The sequence below is a fragment of the Euleptes europaea genome, chromosome 13 (assembly GCF_029931775.1).
Source record: "Euleptes europaea isolate rEulEur1 chromosome 13, rEulEur1.hap1, whole genome shotgun sequence".
NCBI classification, from domain to species: Eukaryota; Metazoa; Chordata; class Lepidosauria; order Squamata; family Sphaerodactylidae; genus Euleptes; species Euleptes europaea.
In genome coordinates, this window is record NC_079324.1 from 15410018 (window position 1) to 15435245 (window position 25228).

At 48.1% G+C, this 25228-nt stretch overlaps 1 protein-coding gene across 1 annotated transcript; it reads left to right on the forward strand.

Moving 5' to 3' along the window:
• The first annotated feature begins 358 nt into the window (after positions 1–358).
• On the forward strand, positions 359–25228 carry TBX22 (T-box transcription factor 22). Its single transcript, XM_056859645.1, has 8 exons — positions 359–499; positions 1939–2086; positions 7591–7692; positions 13076–13250; positions 14487–14651; positions 17693–17757; positions 18253–18338; positions 24612–25228. Exons 1-8 carry the CDS (start codon positions 361–363, stop codon positions 25223–25225), a joined length of 1494 nt encoding a protein of 497 aa, XP_056715623.1. The 5' UTR covers positions 359–360; the 3' UTR covers positions 25226–25228.

The window sequence follows — 25228 nt, forward strand, 5'->3', positions numbered from 1 at the left end:
CCCACCCCCCACCCCCTCCGAAGGGTTCCGGTGATGCATTTTCGGATCTCCCCCTCGCCCGTCCGACTGCGTCCTCGGAGTCGCCAAAGAGGGCCGTCCCGTTGGGCGCCCCCACCCTTCCCGCTGGTCACTCCCTGCGAGGTCTGCTGGAACCGGAGATCCGAGCCCGCCTAGGATGCCGCGCAAGGCGACCGAAGAGGGTCCCCGCGCCAGCCACGGAGCGCAGGGCTGAGCTGCCCAAGGGTGGATGAGGATTCGGAGAGGGGGTGGGGAGCTTGGGGGCAGAGGAGGGGGCTTCCCTCCGTGGCTTTCCCCCCGCTTTGCGGAGAGACCAGAGCGGACCTTGGGCGCCGGGCCGGCATGGCTCTCAGCTCCAGGGCCCACGCTTTCTCGGTGGAAGTCCTCGTGGGGAACTCTCCCAAGCGCAAGTTGCTGGATCCGGACGAGGAACGGGCGGAGAAGGGAGCGGAGGGGCGCCTGCGGAAAAGCCAGGGACCAGGTAAAGCCCCCCACCCCAATCTTCCCCTGCTGAACTGTCAGGATGCCCGCAGAACTGCCGCCGCCGACTTTAGAGGCGCACCGCGCTCTTCCGCGCAGCCCCGGCGGGTGGATTGGGAAGCTGCCCGGAGTTCCGCTGGGCCGCTTCGAGCGTCGATGCGCGCAGTCTACAGATAAACCCATGTATGCAGAGCTCGACCCGGTTGAATTCGATTGGGCAAATGAGCAAAGGCATTTATCCTCGGTCTAGATGGCCAAGAAAGGAAAATAAGGGGGAGACTGACAAGTTTGCAACTTACATTTGCAGTCGGGGCTCACTTCTTCAGCACCCAGAGTTAGCTCAGGCTGGAATACATTTAAGGCGCCGCTGGACTCCGGTTTTGTTTTGCTGCAACAGACCACCTGTGCTGGGATTATCCAGAAAAAAGATAATCTTTCTTTCTTTCTTTCTTTCTTTCTTTCTTTCTTTCTTTCTTTCTTTCTTTCTTTCTTTCTTTCTTTCTTTCTTTCTTTCTTTCTTTCTCCCTCCCCTTTCCCCTTCCCAGCAAAACAGAAGGTTTCATTTATTCGTTAAATAACAATGAGGGATCCCGACTTTCTCTTTTTCTGAAGAAGCGTCCTGTGTGATCCGGAAGCCTGCTTCTGACGTTTCCAATCAGAGTCGATCTAAATACAAAGGGAACGGCCTCCCCATTTCTTTGTTGAACAGTAGCGAGGGAGATAGTCTTTGTGCAGGAGAGCAGGCCTGGGACTTCGGTCCTCTTCTGCCAACAGAAGCCCCCCCCCCCGGGAATCGAAAGTGGGCCCGGCGTGGCCTAGGTTCTACTGCTGGCCCGCACCCCCAGGCTGGACGGGAGGGCAGGCAAAGGAGCCGGCCGCCGCTAAAATCACTCGCGGCATGTCTTCACCTGCAGCGAGGCCGAGCTAGAGCTTCTCAACCAGGCCTTCATTCGTTGCCCTCCTTTAAACCGTGGGAATTGAAGCGAGTTTATCCGCACGTATGAACCGGCCACATCTCAGAGAAACGAAACCCAGACGGGACACAAATGTGTTTGACGGGGAGCAGACTGTAGAATTCCCCCCCCCCCCGTTTCCTTTGCTATAGATCTCCTGACCCATTTATGCATGGGAGGTTTTGCCTTGGATTTGCCGCTCTCTAGATGCACATTTTCCCCATCTGAATTCTCAAAACTCTGCATGGGGGCTTATTGTTGAGTTTTGAGAACCTGGATGGGGAAAATGTGCACCTAAAGAGTGGCAAATCCAGGGCAAAACGTCCCATGCATAGATGGCATTATTGTTGACTTTTGAGAATCTAGATGGAGAAAACGTGCATCTAGAGAGCGGCAAATCCAAAGCAAAACCTCCTGTGCATATCAAGACTTGGTTCAGAAATTGTGTGAATGCTTCTCCCCTGTAATTTTTTTGTTTCCCTCGCAGAGAAGAAACCCAAAGGAGAAATGTCTGCGGGGGTTTCGGAGGAAACCAGAGAAGCCCCCGGCGAGATCCAGGTGGACTTGCAGGGGTCCGAACTCTGGAAGAGGTTTCACGAAATCGGCACGGAGATGATCATCACCAAAGCCGGCAGGTAGGGAGTTGTGCGAACTTCGATCGCCCGGGTTCATCGGTTTCTTGAGGTCACAAAGACTGAACCCAACCCGATGAACCAGGGCATACGGAGGCCCACTCGCTGCCCTGTATCCCCTTCATATCTTGATTTATTTTTTTTAGAAAACTCGTTTATGCACGGGAGGTTTTGCCTTGGATTTGCCGCTCTCTAGTCTAGATGCACATTTTCCCCATCCGAGTTCTCAAAACTCTGCATGGGGGCTTATTGCTGAGTTTCGAGAATTTAGATGGGGAAAATGTGCATCTAAAGAGTGGCAAATCCAAGGCAAAACCTCCCATGAATAAATGGCCCAAAATAAACCCCTATGCAGAGTTCTGAGAATTTGGATGGGGGAAATGTGCATCTAGAGAGCGGCAAAATCTCCCGTGCATAAATGGTCTTTGAGATGGGGAAAATGTGCATCTAGAGAGCGGCAAAACCTCCCGTGCATAAATGGTCTTTGAGATGGGGAAAATGTGCATCTAGAGAGCAGCAAATCCAAGGCAAACCTCCCCCTCCCACGCATAAGTGGCCTATAGTTTTACCCTCACTTTTCAACAAGCTAGTGATTCTGCCTTGGAATCTTTTGGTGCTTTCTCTAGGGGTGCAAAATATTTTATTTTTAATAATAATAAAAAGTTTGCTGTGTTTCTTAAAAAAAAAAAGAACATTTCTCCTAAATTCGCTGGTGCATTAACAGTAATCCCTACCTAAGATTTACCAATGTCTACATTATGATCAATGATTAGATCCTATTTATATGCGGCAAGATCCGGGCACAGTTAAGCATGTTCGGCGTTCCACTTGTTTCAATGCTGGGGCAGTCCCGTGCCTGTTTAACACTCCCATCGAAATAAATAGGCCTGGAAAGTGTTTGATATTGGCTGAACCATGGCCAGCGAGTGTGTGCGTGTCTGTCCATTTTTAATCGAGCCTACAGATATCGTTTAGGTATTGTGTGGGCATGTTCAGGGATTGAATTCTGAGCTGAGTTCCAAGATCTTTCTTGTGCGTGAGGTAGCATTTGAACTTGGTCCCCTGATTACCAGGGACCGACGGAGCTCTGCCTTCTGCCGGTAGAGTCAGAGCACGCGGGTCCATCTCCGGCGGGCTCGCCTGCAGGACACTGACCGGCAGCGGCTCTCCAACGTCTGGGGTCTTTTCTCAGCCTTGCGTCCAGAAGTCCGTTGGCCTTCCTTCTAGTTTGATTCGGATCACACGGAAACCCTTCCATAAGCAAACCAAATAATTTGCGAGGCAGAAAACCCAGGCAAAATGGCCGCCTCTGGGTTTGTGCCTCTGGAGCAGATGCTGACCCAAGTGTGTTGGTTTTATCGAGATATTTGTACCACATTTCCCTTTCCAACGGGGACCCAAAGTGACTAACCACATCACATGAAGCTGCCTGATACTGAATCTGACCCTTGGTCCATCAAAGTCAGTATTGTCTACTCTGACCGGCAACGGCTCTGCAGGGTCTCAAGCAGAGGTCTTTCACATCACCTACTTGCATAGTCCCTTTAACTGGAGACACCGAGGATTGAACCTGGGACCTTCTGCATGCCAAGCAGACGCTCATTCATTCACTCACTCCCCAATCCTCTGAAATCGCTGAGACTTGCTTCCCCGTAAAGAGGCAGGAGGCAGGACTTTCTCAGGGCGCTTTCACACACGCCATATAATGCACTTTCGATCCACTTTCAATGCACTTTGCAGCTGGACTTTACTGTGGGGAATGGCAAAATCCACTTGCAAACGAGATGATCGTTAAAGCGCACTGAGAATGGATTGAATTCAGAATTTGCAAAGGCAGTTCTGTGCCGAGTTATTCCGGTGTACACCCACTGATTTCACCGTGCTTAGGCTGGAGTCGCTCTACACAGGATGGCACTTAGGCTGCATCCTAAGAATAGTTTCCTGGGCGTCAGATCTGCTGAATTAAATGCAAAATGGTTGGATTTACATGCTTAGGATGGGCACTGTAGAAAGTTCATTCCTAGGCTCGCTTTATATATCCCCCCCCCCCCAGCTGCACTTATTGGACAGTAGTCAACCCTATAGGGATCAGTGGAACTTCCTTGGGACTAAACCTACACCGGATCATACATATGTTCCTTGAAATAGTCTAATCACTTCGATGGTGCTTCATATTCACAGCGACTGGAGAGACAGACTGCCAGGTTCGGGTCTGGTTTATACCTAACTCCTATTCAATGGGACTTACTGTTAAGTAACTATACTGTACAGGAATTAGAAAGAGGAAGAATTTGAGCCTGGTAAATCTAAGAATGCAGAGCCTTTTGCTTTCAAATTTCTTCATTTCAGGGAAATGTAAAAAAGAGAAAATGTCGTGCAAGTAGATATTTGGACAAAGATCAGCTTCACGTAAACCAAGGCCCAGGGAACTCCAAATCCTCCCAGAATGTGGCATAACGATTTGATAGGTTAACACCCTCTGTAGGGGGATACATTTTTTTAAAAAAAGCTTTATCTATAACTGAAGAAGAATTCTGTGTGATCCCAAAGCCCGCGGCTGTCCTCCCCAACCCCCACTGGACCAAGGAAGGTTTCTCTCTTCATTGGCTTTCCGTTGCTTCGCGGTGCGCAACCGGTTTTGCTAGTCCGCCGATCCTTTTACGCTCTGGCTAATATAATATTACAGTTAACGACAGAGCAGGGAATCGGCTTCGGGATTTGTGAGTTATGGTGACTGTTAGTTCTTCCGTGGTTGTGCTAGAGATTCCCACCAGTGGCAAAAGAACCAGGACGGCGTTAGATACGGCGATAAAAGTTTACAGTCTCCCTTTCAAGGGCCTTAAATGACAGGATTACCCATCGCTCTGAGATCCCACTGCGCCCCTCCTTCCGCTGCTTTTTCTTTTGAAAAAGACTTCACTCCCAAATACAAGAAGTTTCTCCTGTCTCCGAGAAGCTCGGTTAAGCCCAACGCTTAAATCGAATTCGCGCCTGCCGCTTAAAGCGCATTTGGACCCCTCTCCAGCTGTTGGTGTGCACATGTCTGACAAAAACAACACACACCTTAAGGTGGTTTCGAAATGCGTGTGTATCAGGTTTCTGAATCGACTGTCAGCTGAATCTCACTGGCCAAGCAAAACCTGCTAGCCTCCCTCCCCCATCCCAGCCCCAAGAAAAGGTTGCTTGTTCCCAAGTAAAGCGCTTTAGGGGTCAGAATCCAGCTGCCCCCACGCTCAGCTTCTTAGGAAACCGCTTGGCCCAAAGCAGATTGCTGCAAACCGATTTTCAGCCTCACTTTCCAGCGCTATTTCTACCATTTAACATTACTTTTAACACACTCCCGTATATATCTACTAGCTTTAGTACTAGTTTGAGTAGTAGTACTCCTCTTAGTAGCTGCTAAGACCACCAGGGAAAACTAGTTTTTTCTATCGATATGACTTGGAAGTTTTCCCTTCCAGTGGGACTGGGCGTTAAAGCTAAAGACAATTGCAAACACTCCCTTTTGGGGTAACCTAGCTGCTGAAAAGACTACCGTAGCGTTAATACTATCGCGGCTACTATTAGTAGTAAGAGAACACGCAGTGTTATGCTATTCACGTTTACTCGCAAGAAAGACCCGCTGATGTCCTTGGTGCTTTGTAGCCGCCTAAATGTGCATAGAATGTGGCTGCTAGGATCGTTCCTACCGACCAGCGATTGTACAGGGACATCACACCAAACACCGATTTATATTCAAACGCTGCTGGAAACCTCACCCGCCCCATTCTCACTAGTGGCCTTAAGACTCATTAAAACACAGGGGAGTTCAACCGGTAGTAAATGCCATGAGGACAGCTAAGTAGCAAGTCCTTGTTGATATCACTATGATGTGAATAAGAACATAAGAAAAGCCCTGCTGGACCAGACCAAGGCCCATCAAGTCCAGAGTCTGTTCACACAGTGGCCAAACAGGTCCCTCTAGGAACCCCCAAACAAGACGACTGCAGCAGCACCATCCTGCCTGTGTTCCACCGCACCCAAAATAATAGGCCTGCTCCTCTGATACTAGAGAGAATAGGTATGCAGCATGACTAGTATCAATTCTAACTAACAGCCATGAATACCCCTTTCCTCCATGAACATGTCCACTCCCCTCTTAAAGCCTTCTAAGTTGGCAGCCATCACCACATCCTGGGGCAGGGAGTTCCACAATTTAATTATGCTTCGAGGCTAGATTCAGAAGGCAATCGGGTTGGTCTGCAGTAGAACAGCTAGATTCAAGACCATTTGCACCTTAGAGATAACGCACTTTCACACATGCCGAAGAATGCACTTTCAATCCACTTTCAATGCACTTTAAGGATTGTTTGCAAGTGTATTTTGCCATTTCACACAGTAAAGTCCAGCTTCAAACTCAAAGTGCATTGAAAGTGGATTGAAAGTGCATTATTTAGCATGTATGAAAGTGCCCCAAGATTTTGGGGGTAGAAGCTTTGGGGAGTCAACACTTCCTTTGTCAGACACCATGCTTTGACTCTAGAAAGCCCATACCCCAAAAAATCTTGTTGGTGTCTAAGGTGCTCCTGGAGTCGGGGCTAGCAATCTTAGTCTTTTCATGGTCTGAACAGTAGGCAGGACCCTCCCGGAAAGTTGGGGGTCGCCTTAGGGAACCCCAGGGGAAGACAAGAATGGGAACCCAAGCCTGCTGTACACGGGGTAGAGTAGCATGCAGGACCATATTTGCCTGCTGCCCTCCCTTTTCAGACCTCCTGAACTTCAAATAAGCGCTCAGCGGAGAAAGGTTCGAGCCCAACCTGCTCCCTGAGGGGCTATTTTTCAACTGGCAGGCAGGGTTAAAACAAACTTCAGGGAAGATCAATCTACCTAGGACAGTTTTTATCCCACTCTTCCTCCCAAAATCTCAGGGGTACGTCTGCCTTCTCCGTTTTAACCTCCCAACAACTCTGGGCGTCTTTTCCAGGCTGACAAAGTGTGACTGATCCCAAAAGTACCAGTGAGCATCATAGCAGAGTGGGGAATTGCAGAATTTTGAATTTACCATACTCAGAAAGGACTTGTCTGTGCTCTTCTGGATCCATTAAGCTCATGTGCTCTTGGACTGCCGTTTCTATGAGGACCTTCGAGCACGATCTCTCTCTCTTTTAATACATAAATTCAGTGCCTCTGTGTCTGATATAATGCTTTTTAAATTAAGTGACAGGGATCCCAAGGTTAAATTGGCAGTGGAAAAAATTATCTCAGTCCTTCTATCCCTCAAACATTAGATTCAAAACTATGCTGCTCAAGATCAATGGATCAAAGAGCTTCTAAGGGATAAAGGAAAGGAGTGAGGAATTTGAACCAGGATCTCGCAGGTCCTAGTCGGAACCTCTAGCCGTTCTTCCGTTCTTAAGGGCCCTCTCTGGGCCGCAATGCATGCCTTAGACAAGACTGGGTCACCCATCCCGAAGACATCTTGTGCGGAGGAATCACGTCACCTTCTCCGGCTCTGCTTCTTCCCCTAGGAGAATGTTTCCCTCGGTCAGAGTCAAGGTGAGAGGGCTGGATCCGGTGAAACAATATTACATCGCTATCGACGTGGTGCCGGTCGACTCAAAAAGATACAGGTGAGAGAGCCCGTCTTCCTTCTCCGACGACCCTGTACACTCGTGCTCCTATACACACGTGCTATGCATCCCCGGCGGTCGGGCGCTCTGCTTTCAAGCGGATTGTCGACCCCAAGTCGTGGCAGGCAGATGTGGCCTGCCTTTGGTGTGTGTCTTGTGAGCCTTCTGGAAAGATTCCTGCATCTGCATCTCTCTGTCTCTTTGGCCCGAACATAAGGGCGCACCTTGCGAGGGCAGAAAAGTGGGATATAAATAATGATGCAATGATGCAATACTCTGGAGAAATACAAAACTAGATTGATTGACGAATGTTACTGGGGACCGAAACCTACGTCTGTTTACTCCCAAGAAGGATGCTTAGTGAAACTTGGAAAGATTTGAAAAATATCAATCACCGAGTTTTCTTTGCAGTCAGATCTGCAGTTTCACCGGCACTGGGAAGCCAGTGGAACCCTTCGGACGGGGTGAGGTTCTTGGTGAAGCTAAGAACCGCACCCATTCTGAATTCATTTTTTTGGAAGTAAGCCTTGTTAACATAAGAACATAAGAAAAGCCCTGCTGGATCAGACCCAGGCCCATCAAGTCCAGCAGTCTGTTCACACAGTGGCCAACTTGGTGCCTCTTGGAAGCCCCCAAGCAAGACCACTGCAGCAGCACCCTCCTGCCTGTGTTCCACTGCACCTAAGATAATAGGCATGCTCCTCTGATCCTGGAGAGAATAGGTATGCATCATGACTAGTATCTTTTTTAACTAGTAGCCATGAATACCCCTCTCCTCCATGAACATGTCCACTCCCCTCTTAAAGCCTTCCACGTTGGCAGCCATCACCTCATCCTGGGGCAGGGAGTTCCACAATTTAACTATGCGTCGTGTGAAGAAATACTTCCTTTCATCAGTTTTGAATCTCTCACCCTCCAGCTTCAGCAGATGACCCCACGTTCTAGTATTATGAGGGGGAGAAAAGCTTCTCCCTGTCCACTGTCTCCATACCATGCATAATTTTATAGACCTTCATCATGTCTCCCCTTAAAACTCCTTCTTTCCAAGCTAAACAACCCTAAGCATTTGAACCGCTCCTCATAGGGCAGTTGCTCTAGCCCCCTAATCATTTTGTTTGTTCTTTTCTGCACCTTCTCAAGTTCTGTAATATCCCTTTTTAGGTGTGGTGACCAGAACTGTACACAGTATTCCAAGTGTGGTCTCACCATAGATTTGTACAAGGGCAGTGTGATATCGGCAGTTTTATTCCCTATTCCTCGTCTAATTATGACCAGCATGGAATTTGCCTTTTTAACATCTTCATCGAGCGATCCACTACCTCCCCCCCCCCCCGCCCCATCCCTTTCTTGGTCTGTCACTGCCAGCACAGATCCCATCAGTTGTTTTCTCTACAACTTACTTCCAAGCAGGATGCCCCGGATCAGGACTCCTAAGCCCCGGGTCTGATTTGGCACTTCCCTGCACCCACTCCTCGGGGCCTGATCCAGCTACTGTTAAGCACTCTGTGATTCAATGCCAGCTATTTAAGGACGTGCTTAGTTCTTCCATTGAAATAAATGGGAATTAACCCGTGTTTGCCTTCGCTGGATCATGCCAGGGTTGTTGTTTTTTCTCCTCCCAGTCTGATGACAGGACAAAGTCCGCTGCTTCTGCAAACCACTGCCAGCATGGTGCAATGGTTAAGAGCGGTGGTTTGGAGCGGTGGACTCTGGAGACCCGGGTTTGATTCCCCACTCCTCCACGTGAGCGGCGGAGGCTAATCTGGTGAATTGGATTTGTTTCCCACACACATGAAGCCAGCTGGGCGACCTTGGTCTAGTCACACTCTCTCAGCCCCACCTACCTCACAGGGTGTCTGTTGTGGGGAGGAGAAGGGAAGGCGATTGTCAGCCTGTTTGAGTCTTCCTTAAGTGGTAGAGAAAGTTGGCATATAAAAACCAACTTCTTCGTCCCTCGGGAAGAGCATCAGGTGAAAACTCGAATCGTTATTTCCCTACGATAAAGGGGATGGGGTGGGGAGAGAGGAAACCCCGAGGGTGGAAACACACGCAGCTCTCAGTGTAGGCGCCCGCGCGAAAAAGGACCCATTCCCAAGGCGCAAACTACAGATTCCGGAGTGACGCCTCAATGTCAGGACACGGGTCTTGTAAGCAACACTTTACACAGAGGGAGGGAGAGAGAGAGAGAGAGGGAGGGAGGGAGGGGGGTGTCCGGCGGCTGAGGGAAGCGCAAATGTCTATTGAACACCATCCAGCCCCGGTTACACAGCCCCTCGATCCCGATGGCTCATTTTAAGAGCCGGGGAGGCGAGTTCCGACGTTCATCTGGAGCCTTGTCAATTGCAGACATGGAGAAGACGGGGAAGGAGTCGGGCTGGAGAAACCCTGGCGCGGGCTGGGTCAGGTCCCAAACGCGAGGACCTGAGCTGCTCGCACGCCAGTTGGACCCAGGGGACTGGTTTCCGAGTAAAGGGTTGGTCTGAACGTGTTAAGGGATCGCGCATATGCTCACGGGACTTTAATTTCTTTAAGGACTGAGCGAGAGATTGCAAATCTTGCAAAGAGTGCCTGAAACCCGAGCCGGTCTCTCTCTCCCCCCCCCCCCCCCGGTTGGCTTTCCCTCCCATAGTGGCAGCGGCAAGAGAATGTCACTTGCTTGCCTTTGCTTGCACGTGTGAATGCCGGTATTGCGGGCAGGAGGCAAGCTCGCTTGAACGGGCAGTAGGTTTGCTCTAGATTTCAGGCTGGTTTTAGAGACCGTTAAAGCTGCAATCCTGCGCTCCCTTAACTAAGAGTAAGAACAGAGGGAGGCTCTGGAATACTGTGTACAGTTCTGGTCACCACGCCTAAAAAGGGATATTGCAGAGCTTGAGGAGGTGCAGAAAAGAGCAACCAAAATGATCAGGGGGCAAGAGCAACTGCCCTATGAGGAGCGGTTAAAGTGCTTAGGGCTGTTTAGCTTGGAAAGAAGGCGGCTGAGGGGAGACATGATAGAGGTCTATAAAGTTATGCATGGTATGGAGAGAGTGGACAGGAAGACGCTTTTCTCCCTGTCTGGTAATACCAGAACGCGGGGTCATCTGCTGAATCTGGAGGGTGAGGGATTAAATAAAGGATAAAAGGAAGTATCTCTTCACACATGACTAGCATCCATTTTGACTAGTAGCCATGTAGTTAACGTGGTGTGGTGATGGCTGCCGACTTGGAAGGCTTGGAGTGGACATGTTCATGGAGGAGAGGGGTATTCATGGCTATTTGTAAAAATAGGTGCTAGTCATGATGCATACCTATTCTCTCCATGATCAGAGGAGCATGCTATTGATATTAGGTGCTGTAGAACACAGGCCGGACAATGCTGCTGCAGTCGTCTTGTTTGTGGGCTTCCTAGAGGCACCTGGTTGGCCACTGTGTGAACAGACTGCTGGACTTGATGGGCCTTGGTCTGATCCACCAAGGCCTTTCTTATGTTCTTATGACTTGTTTCCAAGTAAACTTGCCTGGGTCGCCAAGCAAGTCTCAGATGTGAAAAAGGGAAAGTTATGGGTTCCTATCAGGTGGTGAGGGGCAGAACAAGGGTAGGTTTCTGGTACTTTTAAAAACAGCTGCATCCAAGAGGACACTTGGGGAGGGGTAGTGTATAGGAGTGGTGGTGTATAGGAGGAAACTCAGCATTCAACACTAGGGTTGCCAGCCTCCAGGTGGTACCTGGAGATCTCCTGGAATTAGAATCAATCTCCAGACAACAGAGGTTGGTTCCCCTGGATAAAAATGGCTGCTTTGGACGGTGGACTCTAGGGCATGATATCCTCCTGAGGGCCTTCCTCTCCCCAAACCCTGCCCACCTCAGGCTCTGTCCCCACTTATCCAGGAATTTCCCAAGTGAGAGGTGGCAACCCAAGCTAACACTACCAATAGTGTTGTATAGTGGCTAGAGTATTATAGCAGGCCTGGGAGATGCAGGTTGAAATGTCTGTTCAGCATGGTTGCTGGGTGACCTCAGGTCAGCCATCCTCTCTCCACTTAGCCTACCTCACAGGGTGGTGGTGAGGATAAAATGGAGAAGAGGAAAACCATGTATGCCACTTTGGAGGAAAGGTGAGGTCCAAAAATCTTGAGACCTTCTGCAATGCGACACAGGAGCTCTCTTGCTCTGATATTCTCTTTGCATTTTGCTAATCATAATGATATCTATTTTTCAAAAAATCTATTAAGAGGGTTTTTGTGTGTGTCTGTGTGCCGTCAAGTCACAGCTGCCTTATGGCGACCCCATAGGATTCTCAAGGCAAGAGACTTTTGGAGGGGGTTTGCCATTACCTGCCTCCGCGACACGACCCTGATGTTCCTTGGAGGTTACCCATCAAAATACTAGCCAGGGATGCCTCTGCTTAGCTTCTGAGATCTGATGAGAGCAGGCTAGTCTGGAGCTATCCAGGTCAGGGCATTCAGAATTTTGGAGTGTCTTTGGAGAGAACTAGCATGGTGTAGTGGTGGTTCCGAGCGGTGGAGAACCGGGTTTGATTCCCCACTCCTCCACATGAATGGCAGATGCTAATCTGGTGAACCGGGTTGGCATCTCCACTCCTTCACATGAAACCAGCTGGGCGACCTTGGGCCTGTCACAGCACTCTGAGATCTCTCTCAGCCCCACCTACCTCACAAGGTGTCTGTTGTGGGGAGAGGAAGGTGATTGTAAGCTGGTTTGATTCTTCCTTAAGTGGTAGAGAAAGTTGGCATATAAAACCAACTCTTGAACACATGAAGCTGCCTTATACTGAATCAGACCCTTGGTACATCAAAGTCAGTATTGCCTACTCAGACCGGCAGCTGCTCTCCAGGGTCTCAGGCAGAGGTCTTCCCTGTCACCTACTTGCCTTGTCCCTTTAACTGGAGATGCCAGGGATTGAACCTGGGACCCTCTGCATTCCAAGCAGATACTCTACCACTGATCCACGGCCCCTCCCTCTTCTTCTTAAGACTGTCACATAGATAAACTTGCAGTGGGTAGCCGTGTTAGTCTGTCTGCAGTAGTAGAAAAGAGCAAGAGTCCAGTAGCACCTTAAAGACTAACAAAAATATTTTCTGGCAGGGTATGAGCTTTCGTGAGCCCCAGCTCACTTATCTGAAGAAGTGAGCTGTGGCTCACGAAAGTTCATACCCTGCCAGAAAATATTTTTGTTAGTCTTTAAGGTGCTACTGGACTCTTGCTCTTTTCTACTACTGCAGATAGATAAACTTGGTAATCTTTACTTCCATTGTAAGGCAAGTCAGCATTATTCTCATATCATGAATCATGGATGTGGGAAGAAGCTACCCGTGTTACAAATCAGATCTGCCGTCTTCACCTTGTAATCTGTTCCCCCCCCCCCCCCCGTTTGGTTGGCAGGTACGTCTATCACAGCTCCCAGTGGATGGTGGCTGGGAACACAGACCACTCTTGCATCACACCCCGGCTATACATTCACCCGGATTCCCCTTGTTCCGGAGAGACCTGGATGAGGCAGATCATCAGCTTCGATCGGGTGAAGCTGACCAACAATGAGATGGACGACAAAGGGCATGTAGGTGTGGATTTGGGGATGGTGCGTCTGGGATGGGAGAAGGAGGGCATATGTGTGATTCAGCTCAGAGCAAGGCATGGTTTCATTTGGAACACAGTGGGGCTTGGTTTGATCTCAGCCCCTGAATCATTCCAAGAGAATATGTGAAATCGGCAGATCGTGAGAGGGAGGGCAGGAGGGGTTGCATCGGTGTTTGGCTCTTGTGGCTCTTTCTTCCATGCCTAGAGTAATGCTGATTTGCCACTTTGGGGTCAGGAAGCAAATTTCCTCCAGGCCAGATTGGGCAGGGATACAGGAGGAGGGGTTGTTTTTTTTTTTTTTTGGCCATCTTCTGGGAGTGATGTGTGGGGAAAGTAGTTGTGAATTTCCTGCATTGTTCAGGGGGTTGGACTAGATGACCCTGGTGATCCCTTCCAACTCTATGATTCTATGGTCATTGACATCTCGGAACTGGGTGCGTGTGGGTGCCTTGGCTGGTGAGCTGGCAGTTCAGGAGTGGGGCATGTGTGGCTGCTTCAGCTGGCTTGCGGGCCACATGAGAGCTCTCAAGGGGCCAGATCTGGCCTCCGGGCATATGTTTGACACCATGAGGGAGGAGCACAGCATGGGTCTCCTTCTGGTTGTCACCTGACCTGGGAACTGGGGCAACGCCCAAAGAAATAGGGGAAAGCTGTAGGTTAGTGGCAGAGGAGGTGTATAGGGATGTCTCTGGTCCAACATCTGGCTCCTCCATAACATTTCTCAGGAAGCAGGTGGTTGGGAAAACCTTTGTGTGCCCAAGGCATTGAGGAGTCATGGCTAATCTAGAAAAACAAAAACAACAGAGCCAGATGGGCCAATGGTTTGGCTACACCATCAGTTGGTTCGCTTTACCAAAGGAAAGAATTATCTAATTTCCGGTTTATGAGCTTCTTTGGTGATAGAGCAGGGACTGGGGGACCAAAAGTTAGCCCCAGCAGCTTCTGCACCCAGAAGCATTTTCCGTTTGTCTTAGATGGGGAGTGGATGTGTGGGAGGGGGTCACTCACATGTGGCAAGGCACCCTGGCATCATTCAAACTTCATGTTTGGAATATCTCGGGATATCTCTGTCCGTCCGAGTTCTCAACTGCAAATCTGCTTACATTAGGGGGTAGTTAATTCCAGTGAATAAGCAGACTTGGAATCAGTCTTGCTAGTTAGTTGTTTTTCCATCCAGAGATGAGGGTTACCTTTTCCTTTTCCCTCTGCTTCGCAGATTATTCTGCAGTCCATGCACAAATACAAGCCCCGAGTTCACGTCATCGTCCAGGATTCCCGATTTGATTTGTCCCAGATCCAGTCCTTACCAGCCGCTGGTGTTCAGACTTTCTCTTTTAAAGAAACAGAGTTCACGACTGTCACGGCTTATCAAAACCAGCAGGTAACCTTTGCAGGCCTTCAGGGGACTCTGAACTATCTAGGTGGTTCTGTTCTTGGTTTCTGCAAGTGATTTGGTCCTGGGTGCTTTATATTTCTGTCTGTTGCATGTCTAAAACATTTTTTTTTAAAGAGCCAGGTACAGGCTGAGAGTGTAGCCTATAAACGGTTAGAATCAATGAATAAAAACTGCAAAACCAGGCACTGCATCCAGTAGAGGAGTCTGACGCTTGTGTCCATTTCTGCTTTATGGCTTTGCAGAAAGGATAATCTGTCAGATCTCTCTGGTGACTGCCATGGCCATCTCTTAAGGAGGCAGGAAATGACAGCCAAATTCAGGCTCGACAGCCAGATTTTAAGTCTGAAAGTTCGGCTTTGACGTCTGAAAACGTGGCTCAGCGTCCTGGCTTATCTGTGTGTAAATTGCTGTCAAGTCACAACTGACTTCTGGCAACCCAGTAGGCAAGAGACTGACAGAGGTGGTTTGCTGTTCCCTTCCTCTGCACAGCAACCCTGGCCTTCCTTGGTGGTCTCCCATCCCGATAGTAACCAAGGCTGACCCTGCTTAGCTTCTGAGATCTGATGAGATCAGGCTGGCCTGGATCCTCCAGGTCAGGGAATCTTGTTTATAACAAATGCTTCATTCAAGGTTTCACAAGTGCTTTGTAAAGTTATACCAGCTGGGTGTGTCATTAGTGCTCAACCAAAGTGCATGATGCACCCAAAACGTTTAACCACCAAGATAGCAGGATTAATTAAGTGAAACTGGCATAAAGATGAGTCCTTTCTGTTTTTCCTATTTCTTACGTGGTCATTGTCATCTTTAGGGTTGTCCCATTTTTATTAATCATTATTGCATGCTATTTATGCACAATTTATATGTCCTTCATGCCAAAACGGATGAAACATCCATTCATTTTAATGGGATAAATTCTGCCCAATGAAATGGAAATGGTTCCAAAACATAAAGGCTCACGGGTCCATTTCTTGCATGGGAGAAACAAAATTAAAATGGCAATATTTGAGCTGAATGAGACAGCCTTTGAAATCTGCAGTGCAACTCTGATCAGAGTTATACTCCAAGGCTGCAGTCCTGAAGGGGGGGGGGCAAAGCTCCTTAGGAGCTGGTATGACGCCACACTGTTGCAAGTGCCTATTTAATTTGTGATAAGGGGAACTTACGCCATCATGGGTGGCATCCACACCGTCACTGGGGCTTGGGGTTTGGGCGTAGGCACGGCCTCCTGGCAGCCTACGTCCAAACCTCCAGTGGTGCAAGTCCCCATGCCGGCATCCTGGGAGGTGTTCCGGGGGGGGGGGAGTCCTGGGGGAAGAGCTGCCTTCAGGCAGCTTCCCTTTCACCCCAGGAACACCCCTTCCCGCAGCGGCGTAGCTAGACACCTTTTTTGGTGGCGTAGCCCTGTTGATGTCTATGGGAGCATGTTCCCGTTTTTTAATCTTTAAAAGGAGTTAAATTTCTTTTCAGTGGCAGGGAAGCCTCTGAGGAGGTGGCATGAACAGATGTTGTAACCCCCCCACCCACAGGAATGGGATGCCCATTGAGGGGGAAAACTCTGCTCTCATTTGCCTGGTTGGTCTCTTCTCCAATTCAGACATTGATCCAACTCTGATAATACAAAAATGTAGGGGGTAGGTTTTGTTCTCTGAACTATTAACCAGCAAACCAGGCAGAATACTTGCATAAACGTTTATATTTTATTGAAAAAGTAAAGATTCTTTTTATTGAGCAAGACAGAAGATAAAGGCATAAAAGAATTAATCCTACAATTACTGTGGAAATAAATGCTAAAATTATCAGCATTCCTAGCATTCCTTAATCACATTATAGCAAATAATAGCTAAAAAACAAAAAACAAATCTGGTTTCATCTTTTGTCTCACTGCTTTTAGGGATGATCGAAAAAAGCCCAAGTTACCTAAGAATCTCACCCAGAGATCTCACTTATTCTCCTTCTGAGACTTCCAGCCAGAGAAATCTGATTTGCTTGTTACAAGAGTGCTTATTTATAGAAAAATATAAGTCTTACCTTTCTCTAAATTTGATTTGTCACAGTCATGGGATTATTTCTAGATATCTGATTGGTTACAACTAAATATGAGATAAACACCATAAGTGCAAATAAGCCAGTCATCAGGTGCATAAAGATAAGAAGGCCAAAAAGGAAGCTTTGGGACTTCCTTTTGATTGTGCATGCCTTTCCCGCCTGTCAGAGGTCGCCTCGCTCTCCCCATGCATTTTGCCTGCGTTTCTCAGATTCTGGCTAAAACAGCATCCAGTAATCATAGGCAAAATGCACGGGGAGAGTGAGGCGACCTCTGACAGGCAGAAAAGGCATGCATAATCAAAAGGAAGCCCCGAAGCAGTCCCTGCATAAAAGGTCAGAGTTTATGGACAGTTGAAAAAGTGTGTAATCTCTCCGTTAACTTGCAAACTCAGCAAGAAAGGAAGAGCGATCTCATAGCAACCGCTACATTTCCCTGAGAGTAGGGATAGCCGAAGGATTTTTGGTGCCCTTGCTGAAAAATGAGTTTGGAGCATCCTCCCCCTTATCCCACCACATTCAATATAGAGAAAAAGTAAAACGAACTTCGAATTCAAAATAAATAATGTAAAAATAAACATAGAAACTCACTTTGAGCTAATCTGGTACCCCTGAAAGCTTGGCACCCTAGGTGATTGCCTACATAGTAGGACTGGGCCTGCCTGGGAGAACCTGTATGCTAATAAGCGTTTATGCAAAGTGGTTTGTTTGTCTATTTAAATTACCCTGAGATGATCAATTAAGTGACTGAGCAGAAATGAATATTCTGAAATTCTGCTAAATGCTGGATTTGAATGATTACTTCAGACTGCAATTGAGTGGTCTGGTCATGTGGTGTAGACATTTATCCTGGTTAGAAGCATTTGAATAATGAATATGTGTGGCTAATATTCCATCGACCTAGTTTTGAGTGTTTTGGCCTTGTGTGGCTCATAGTATAATGCCTGGGGGTTTTTTTTGTCTTTGTTTAAAAACATTCCTAGATTACAAAACTGAAGATAGATCGGAATCCCTTTGCTAAAGGATTTAGAGACCCTGGAAGGAACAGGTATATAAGCTTTATCATTTATTTATCACATATAAAAATGTTGTTTGTATGAAAAATATACATTTTTTTCCGGTGAGATTCCAAAACAACAATATTAATAAAGTGGTATACAAAAGGAAAATGCAACAGGGAGTTAAATTGCAATAAAACACCAGCAGCAATAAAGCAGTTTCAGCAAGGGCCTTATATTGTATCAGACTCTTGGTCCATCAAAGTCAGTATTGTCTACTCAGACTGGCAGCGGCTCCCCAGAGTCTCAGGCAGGGGTCTTTCACATCACCTACCTGCCTAGTCCTTTTAACTGGAGATGCTGGGGATGGAACCTGGAACCTTCTGCATGCCAAGCATATGCTCTATCACTGAGCCACGGCTCCTTCACCAGTTCATGAAAATGTTGCCTCTTTGCTAATAGGAGTTATAACATTTAACATCTGAACCAGTTTTCAAAAAATGCTTTTCCACGCACTGATATAACTGCCAACATTCACATTCTAGAGGAGTATTGGATGGACTGCTGGAATCATATCCGTGGAGACCGTCACTTACTCTGGACTTTAAATCTTTTGGGGGAGAAACTCAAGGTGAGTATTGACTCCTCAGTGCATTTGAAGATGGACATTATACAGTATTCTTGCGCTTACAGCAGCTTCAACTTGGCGAGTGCTTTGGAATCGATACACTGGAGAGATGACCTAGGGTCAATTTTCAGGAAAAGGTCCTCCTGAATTCTAGCCTGCAGTGGGCACAAATTTGTTTTTTCACCAGCTGGGCGAGAGCCAGCGTGGTGTAGTGGTTAAGAGCAGTGATTTGGAGCGGTGGACTCTAATCTGGAGAACCGGGTTGGTTTCCCCACTCCTCCACATGAAGCCAGCTGGGTGACCTTGGGCTAGTCACAGCTCTCTTAGAACTCTCTCAGTCCTGCCTATCTCACAGGGTGTCCGTTGTGGGGAAGGGAAGGTGATTGTAAGTAGGGCTGTCAAAAAAAAAAAAAATTCGGTACAGTTCGGATTCGGCCGAATTTGGCCCTTGTGGGTTCGGTACGTGCCGAAGTCCGAACTCCCCCACTTCGGATCCGTTCAATTCGGCGGGAATTCAAAGTTCGGGAAAAAAATTCGGCCGAATAAAGCCATTAAAAACACAACCGCACCTTTCCGCGGCTCTGGGGGGGGGGCATTTTTGGGCTTAGAGGTCCCAAACTTTCAGCAGAGCTTCAAAGGACGTATATTGAAAGACTCCCCAAGTTTTGTAAAGATTGGGTCAGGGGGGGCTGAGATATGGGCCCTGAAAGGGGTCCCCCCCACCCTTAATGTGGATCTCTCCGCAGAGCTTGCCGCCCACGCACAAAGCTCCCGGCCCGACAAACAGCTGATGAGAGCAAGGGCGGGGCAGGTGCTAAGAACTTTGCAAAGCAACACAACTGCAGAGCAACCCCTTTGCAAATATGCAAAGGGCGGGGCAGGTGTGAAGAATTTTGCAAAACAATACAACTGCAAAGCAACACAAGCACGCAATGCAAAACCTTTGCAACAGTGCATAGCAACACCTGACACCTGGGAGTTTGCATACCATGGAAAGGGACAGAGGCAGCTAGCTATGCATAATGAGCAGGAGGGGGTGGAATGTCTCCTTTTGCATTGGACTTGGGACCAGGCAGATGCATTCTTTAAGTCACCATTTGAAAACCAGTTTTGAGCAAGCATCAATAACCTAACTGATCTTATGAATGAGGAAAAACCTGAAGAATAAAAATGAAGCCCCCCCTCAAACCAGGGAGAGAGAGACTGGAGGGGGAACACACAGGCAGAACCGGCAAAAGCCCCCTTTGGCTTCCCCCCCCCACCCACAGAAACTGCTCCCTCCCCACACACACACACAGACTCTGCTTCCCCCCCCCCACACACACAGAAAAGAAAAAATATAGATTAAAGCCCCCAAAGGGGTCTTACTGTGGCTGTCTTCTGTTCCAGCAGGAGGGGCTGGGAGGCTGGGTAATCCAATATGATTCCATTTGTATCCAATATAAGATCCATATGTATGCATCTCTCGAGGGTGATCCATTCATCCCAATAGGGGAAAGCCCATATCTCGGGGGGCCCTGACCCAATGTTTACAAAACTTGGGTAGTCTCTTAAAAAGACTTGACTGAAGCTCCGCCGAAAGTCTGGGATCGGCACACCCAAAAATGCGCCCCCTGCAGCCATGGAAAGAGAAAAGGGGGGGAGCCAATATTTCAGCCCCCACTGAACCCATCTTTACAAAACTTGGGTGGTCTCTTAAGAGGGATTCTCTGAAGCTATGACAAAAGTTTGGGGGCTGAACCCCCAAAAAAGCGCCCCCTGCAGCCACGAAAATGGAAAAGGGGGGAGAGGAAAAAGGGGTGGAGCCCATATCTCGGGGGGCCCTGACCCAATGTTTACAAAACTTGGGGGGTATCTTAAGAAGCCTAGTCTGATGCTCCGCTGAAAGTTTGGGGTCGGCACACCCAAAAATGCGCCCTCTGCAGCCATGGAAAGAAAAAAGGGGGGAGCCCATATCTCGGGACCCCCTGACCCAATGTTTACAAAACTTGGGTGGTCTCTTAAAAAAACCTGTCTGAATATCCCCTGAAAGTTTGGGGTCGGTACCCCAAAAAATGCGCCCCCTGCAGCCACGGAAAGGAGCGAATGTGCACAAGCACCCCCTCACACACACATGAGGATTTCCCTCTCTCTCTCTCTTTCCCCGGCGGCCGCACATCAGCTGATTCCTCCAGCACTCAATCCTGACTGATTGGCCAGAAGAAGACCCAGCTTGGCCACCGATTGGCCGGGGGAGGAGAATGCTGCTTACTGACGGTTATGCTGCTTACTGACGGCCGAATTGGCCGAATTTATTCGCCGAACTCCCGAACTCGCTGAATTCGGCCCCCCCGGTTGCCCGCCAGTTTTGAGTTCGGATCCGTCCGAACTAAAAACCGCCGAATCAAGGGAAATTCGGCTGATTTTCAGTTCGGGCCGAACCGAATTGACAGCCCTAATTGTAAGCCGGTTTGATTCTTTCTTAAGTGGTAGAGAAAGCTGACACATAAAAACCAACTCTCCGTCTCCTTCTCCTCTTCCTCTCCTTTGCACTAGACATTGACTGAGTGCCATCAGTTGGTTGTTATTACGGGAAGGAAAACCACCATAATTTTACCCCTGAGTTGGAACACTATAATAGCTGCTGCTGACTTTGGATACAAAACGGCAAAGAGAGGGAAGCTGCTTTATTATTATTATTTTAAACATTTCTTTTTCATCAGTCAGGAGGGAGCTGTTGCCGACCTTTGCATGTTCCCGGCCTTGCTGATTAATCAAAGGAGAAATTCATTCTGCTTTGAAAGCTCTTGCTCATTAATCTATCAATTAAATTGCTCAAAGCTGGCAGGCTGGGTATAGACCAAGGTTTATATTTTGAGGGCGTCGGTCACACATGCCTGATTGAAAGAGGGTTTTTTCCCACTTTAAACTCTTTCCAAGGAGGGTAGAAACAGCGTAACCAATATATATATATATTTTAACACTGTAAACAGGCACTCAAGGGAGGTGAAAAGAATTATTCCTACCACACAAGATCGACGCTGCTCCAGAATGCAATTCTTGTTTCAGTCTTTATGGATAGATCGACTCGGAATATGCTGTCTGCCATGTTGCAAAACCATTGCACGCACCATGGCTCAATTAACCGAATCATTTTCATATCATTTGGGGCCAAACGTGGCAATTTTACCTTTCCTGACTCTTTTAAATACCAAGCAGATAGTTAGCTGGGCTAACTATTTTTTAAGCCACGGGAATCTTATGGCCGGAGATCGACAGTGCTCTCCTATGTATAGTTGCACCAGTCAAAATCTACTGAAATGAGCGGGCTTAGATCAGAATAACTTTTGTTTTGGATTGCACTGTCAGATAAACGACAGGCACAGACAATTGGGGCGGGGCGTATAAATGAAAGAAAGAGAGAGAGGATGTATCCCATATGCTTAATGGGATGATAAGCGTGTTCCCAAGAATTTCTCCTGCTCTTTGTCTGGTACTCCAGTGCCAAACCAGATGTGAAAAACAGATGTTCTACTGGAAAAAAAGACACATTGGAAAAAATACCCATGGGTTTATGTGAATGGTGCGGTTCTTGCAGATCCCTTTGGCCACACACGTGAGAGCTGACAATCAATGCCGGCTCACCATAGAACTGCATTTAGGATACAGGGATAAGAGCATCTAGCCCAGGGGTGTTGAACTCAATTGTTACAAGGGCTGGATATGACATAGAAGAAGTAGAGTTTGTTTTTATAGTCTGACTTTCTCTACCACTGACAAGAGAATCAAACCGGCTTACAATCTCTTTCCCTTCCCCTCCCCACGAAAGACACCCTGTGAGGTAGATGGGCCTGAGAGAGCTCTAAAAGAACTGTGACTAGCCCAAGGTCACCCAGCTGGCTCCATGTGTTGGAGTGGGGAAACCAACCCGGTTCTCCAGATGAGCATCCACTGCTCATGTGGAGGAGTGGGGAAACCAACCCGGTTCTTCAGATTAGGGTCCATCACTCCAAACCACCATTCTTAACCACTGCACCATGCTGGCTCTCAAATGTCACTTGGTTGGGCCGGGCCGGGCCATGCCTCGCCAGCCCAGTTTGAGAGTGGGGGAGGGGTGGCTGCCTCAGCTGGTTTGCGGGCCAGATAAGAGCTCTCAAAGGGCTAGATCCGGCCCTTGGGTCTTATGTTTGACACCCCTGATCTAGCCCCTCAAAGAGATTCTGCTGCACTGGGACTTTTGTTTATTTTCAATGCCACTTTAAGGGGGGAATGTTGCCCAATGAACACATGAAGCTGCCTTCTATTGAACAGACCCTTGGTCCATCAAAGTCAATATTGTCTACTCAGACCAGCAGCAGCTCTCCAGGGTCTCAGGCAGAGGTCTTTCACATCACCTACTTGCCTCGTCCCTTTAACAGGAGATGCCAAGGATTGTACCTGGGACCTTCTGCAAAGGGGGAGCGCATTCATTGAAATTCGATACACAGAAGTGGTGGCAGGTGCTGTGCATTTATGAAAATAAGTCTGCACCTTGCCCTGGCAGGATAATCCTATTGGTCCGCTGCAGCAGGAAAAAAACTCTTGTGACACCTTAGAGACTAACAGATGGGTTGAGGCAGAAGCTTCTATGGCCAGAGTCTGCTTCATCAGATGCATTAAGTGAATATTCAGCCAATTAAGAACGTGTACACACATATTCAAGGATAGGTATGTATGCAGGGCCGGGGGAGGGTTCATGAACAGTGGAATTAAAGGGCCATGACATACAAAAAGAACAAGTCTGTGGCTATTTTGATGCAGAACTCAACAGTAGATAAGGCGCCGATGAAGCCTGCAAAACCTAGGTGATGAAGAGGAAAGGCAGAGATCCATTTGACAGTGCTATAACAGATTGGAGAATTGTTTCGCAGGCATTTAAGATTCAGTTGGAGCCAAATCAATTTTCCTTTGATGAGGATCTTGCTGGGAGACCTTCCAACAGCCCTAATGAATTGCTGAGATGGGTGGAGAAATTCTCTTGCAATCCCCCCCCTCAAATTAACTTCAATTGCAACGTATGTGTTGAATTTCTTTTTAAAAACACTCCCAGTTACATATAAGGTGTAAGCATGGAATGTTGCAATCTGCTGGTTAATATTAACATTCTTCAGCAACACTCCAAGTTTTTTTTAACTATCCCTCCCAAAAAATAAAAAGACCTTCCAGAGCAACGATGGAATTTTTTTTTTTAATTCAGCTTCATTTGACCAGACTTTGCAATGTGGCAACCCAGTTCTCCTATGGACATGGGAAATTCACACAAGAGGATGAAGAAGAAGATGAGATTTTGAGGTCTATTATTTTGCTGCATTTGCGACCCACAGCCAATCAGAGTGTCACCATTTTCTGGGCCCATTCCTATTGTAGTACTAAACCAGATCTTCGGCTGAAGCAAACACAGCATGGACAGTGCAGTCCATGTTAGCAGCTGTTGTGCAAGACCCTGTACAAAGATTCATGGAGCAAAGGTCCATTGATAGCTATTATCTGGGAAGGGTAAATGGAACCTCCATGTACAGAGGCAGTATACCTTTGAATGCGATGCTGGGGGCCAATAACAGGGGAAGACTGACTTCCATGTTCTACTTGTAGACCTTGTGGGTAATCCGGATTGGGAAATATATGGAGATTTTAGGGGTGGAGCCTGAGGAGGGCAGGGTTTGGGGAGGGGAGAAACCTCAGCAGTGTGTAGTACCATAGAGCCTTCATCTGGAGCTGCCGTTACCTCCAGGGGAAATGATCACTGTTGTCCTGATATCAGTTGTAATTCTGGGAGATCTCCAGGCCCTACCTGGAGGGTGGCAACCCTTGGTGACGTGGTGTATCTGTTTTGGTGGGAGGGGCACAACTAGGGTTGCCAACCTCCAGGTACTGGCTAATCTCCTATTAAGGAAAAATATCCCAACACGCAGCCTGCGAGGCTATTGTGTGTGTTTTTTGACACACTTTTCATTTGTTTTGGTGGTCTATTTTCAATACATTTGACAGTAAGAGAAACACAATTGTTGTTTTTTGATATTGATGTTTATTATTTTGAGCCACGTGCTGCCTCTTTGTACAGTACCTGGAGGCTGGCAACCCTATCCATAAGTCAACTGTACATTGTGCGAATCAGTGTTCACTATGATGTGTAGATCAGTTTCATGGAATGATTCCAACTGAGACAGACAGAAAAAAGCAGCAAAAAAAAAAAAAGGAAGAGAAAAAAAATCCCATGCTCTTTTATTTGCTAATATCCTTTTGCTTGCTTCCCTCCAGGTGGAAGTCCTGGCTCTTCCCCTGTGACCCCCACCGCTGGCGCCCCCTCTCCTCTCAGCTCCCTGCTGTCCCCAGCCTGCTCTCCTCCTGCCTTCCACTTGTCTACAAGCAACCTTGGAATGTCCTGTCCGGACTCTTACCTCCACCATCTCGGCCTCCCCGTCTGCTACAAGCTCTGCCCGACGGGCCTTTTGAGGCAGCCGTCGCTGCTGTTCCCCGGCTACGACAAGCTGGGCCACGCGGCGACCCCTCCCCTGTTGCCCCATTTCATGGTGGACATGCCCTCGCTGTCTTCCCTGAGCATCCGGAACGTCAAAAGCGGCAAAGCAGAAGACTCGAACGGACACGGCCTGCACGGGCCCGCTTCTGCCAGTCACATGTTCTACGGTTTGCACGCATCTGGAAACGTTTTCCCCTCGACTCCCATTACCCGGGAAGCGCTGAATTGTGCTCTGCACCCGTCGTATGGCTTCTACGGCTACAACTTGGCAGTCCCGTCCAGGCTGATGAACGCGGCCGGCCATTTCAAAGTGAACCACGGCCTCCCGTCCCCTCTGCGAGAGGGCAGGTGTGGCCACCCTCATTGGCCCCCCGCGATTAACCACTGCCTCTGAGGG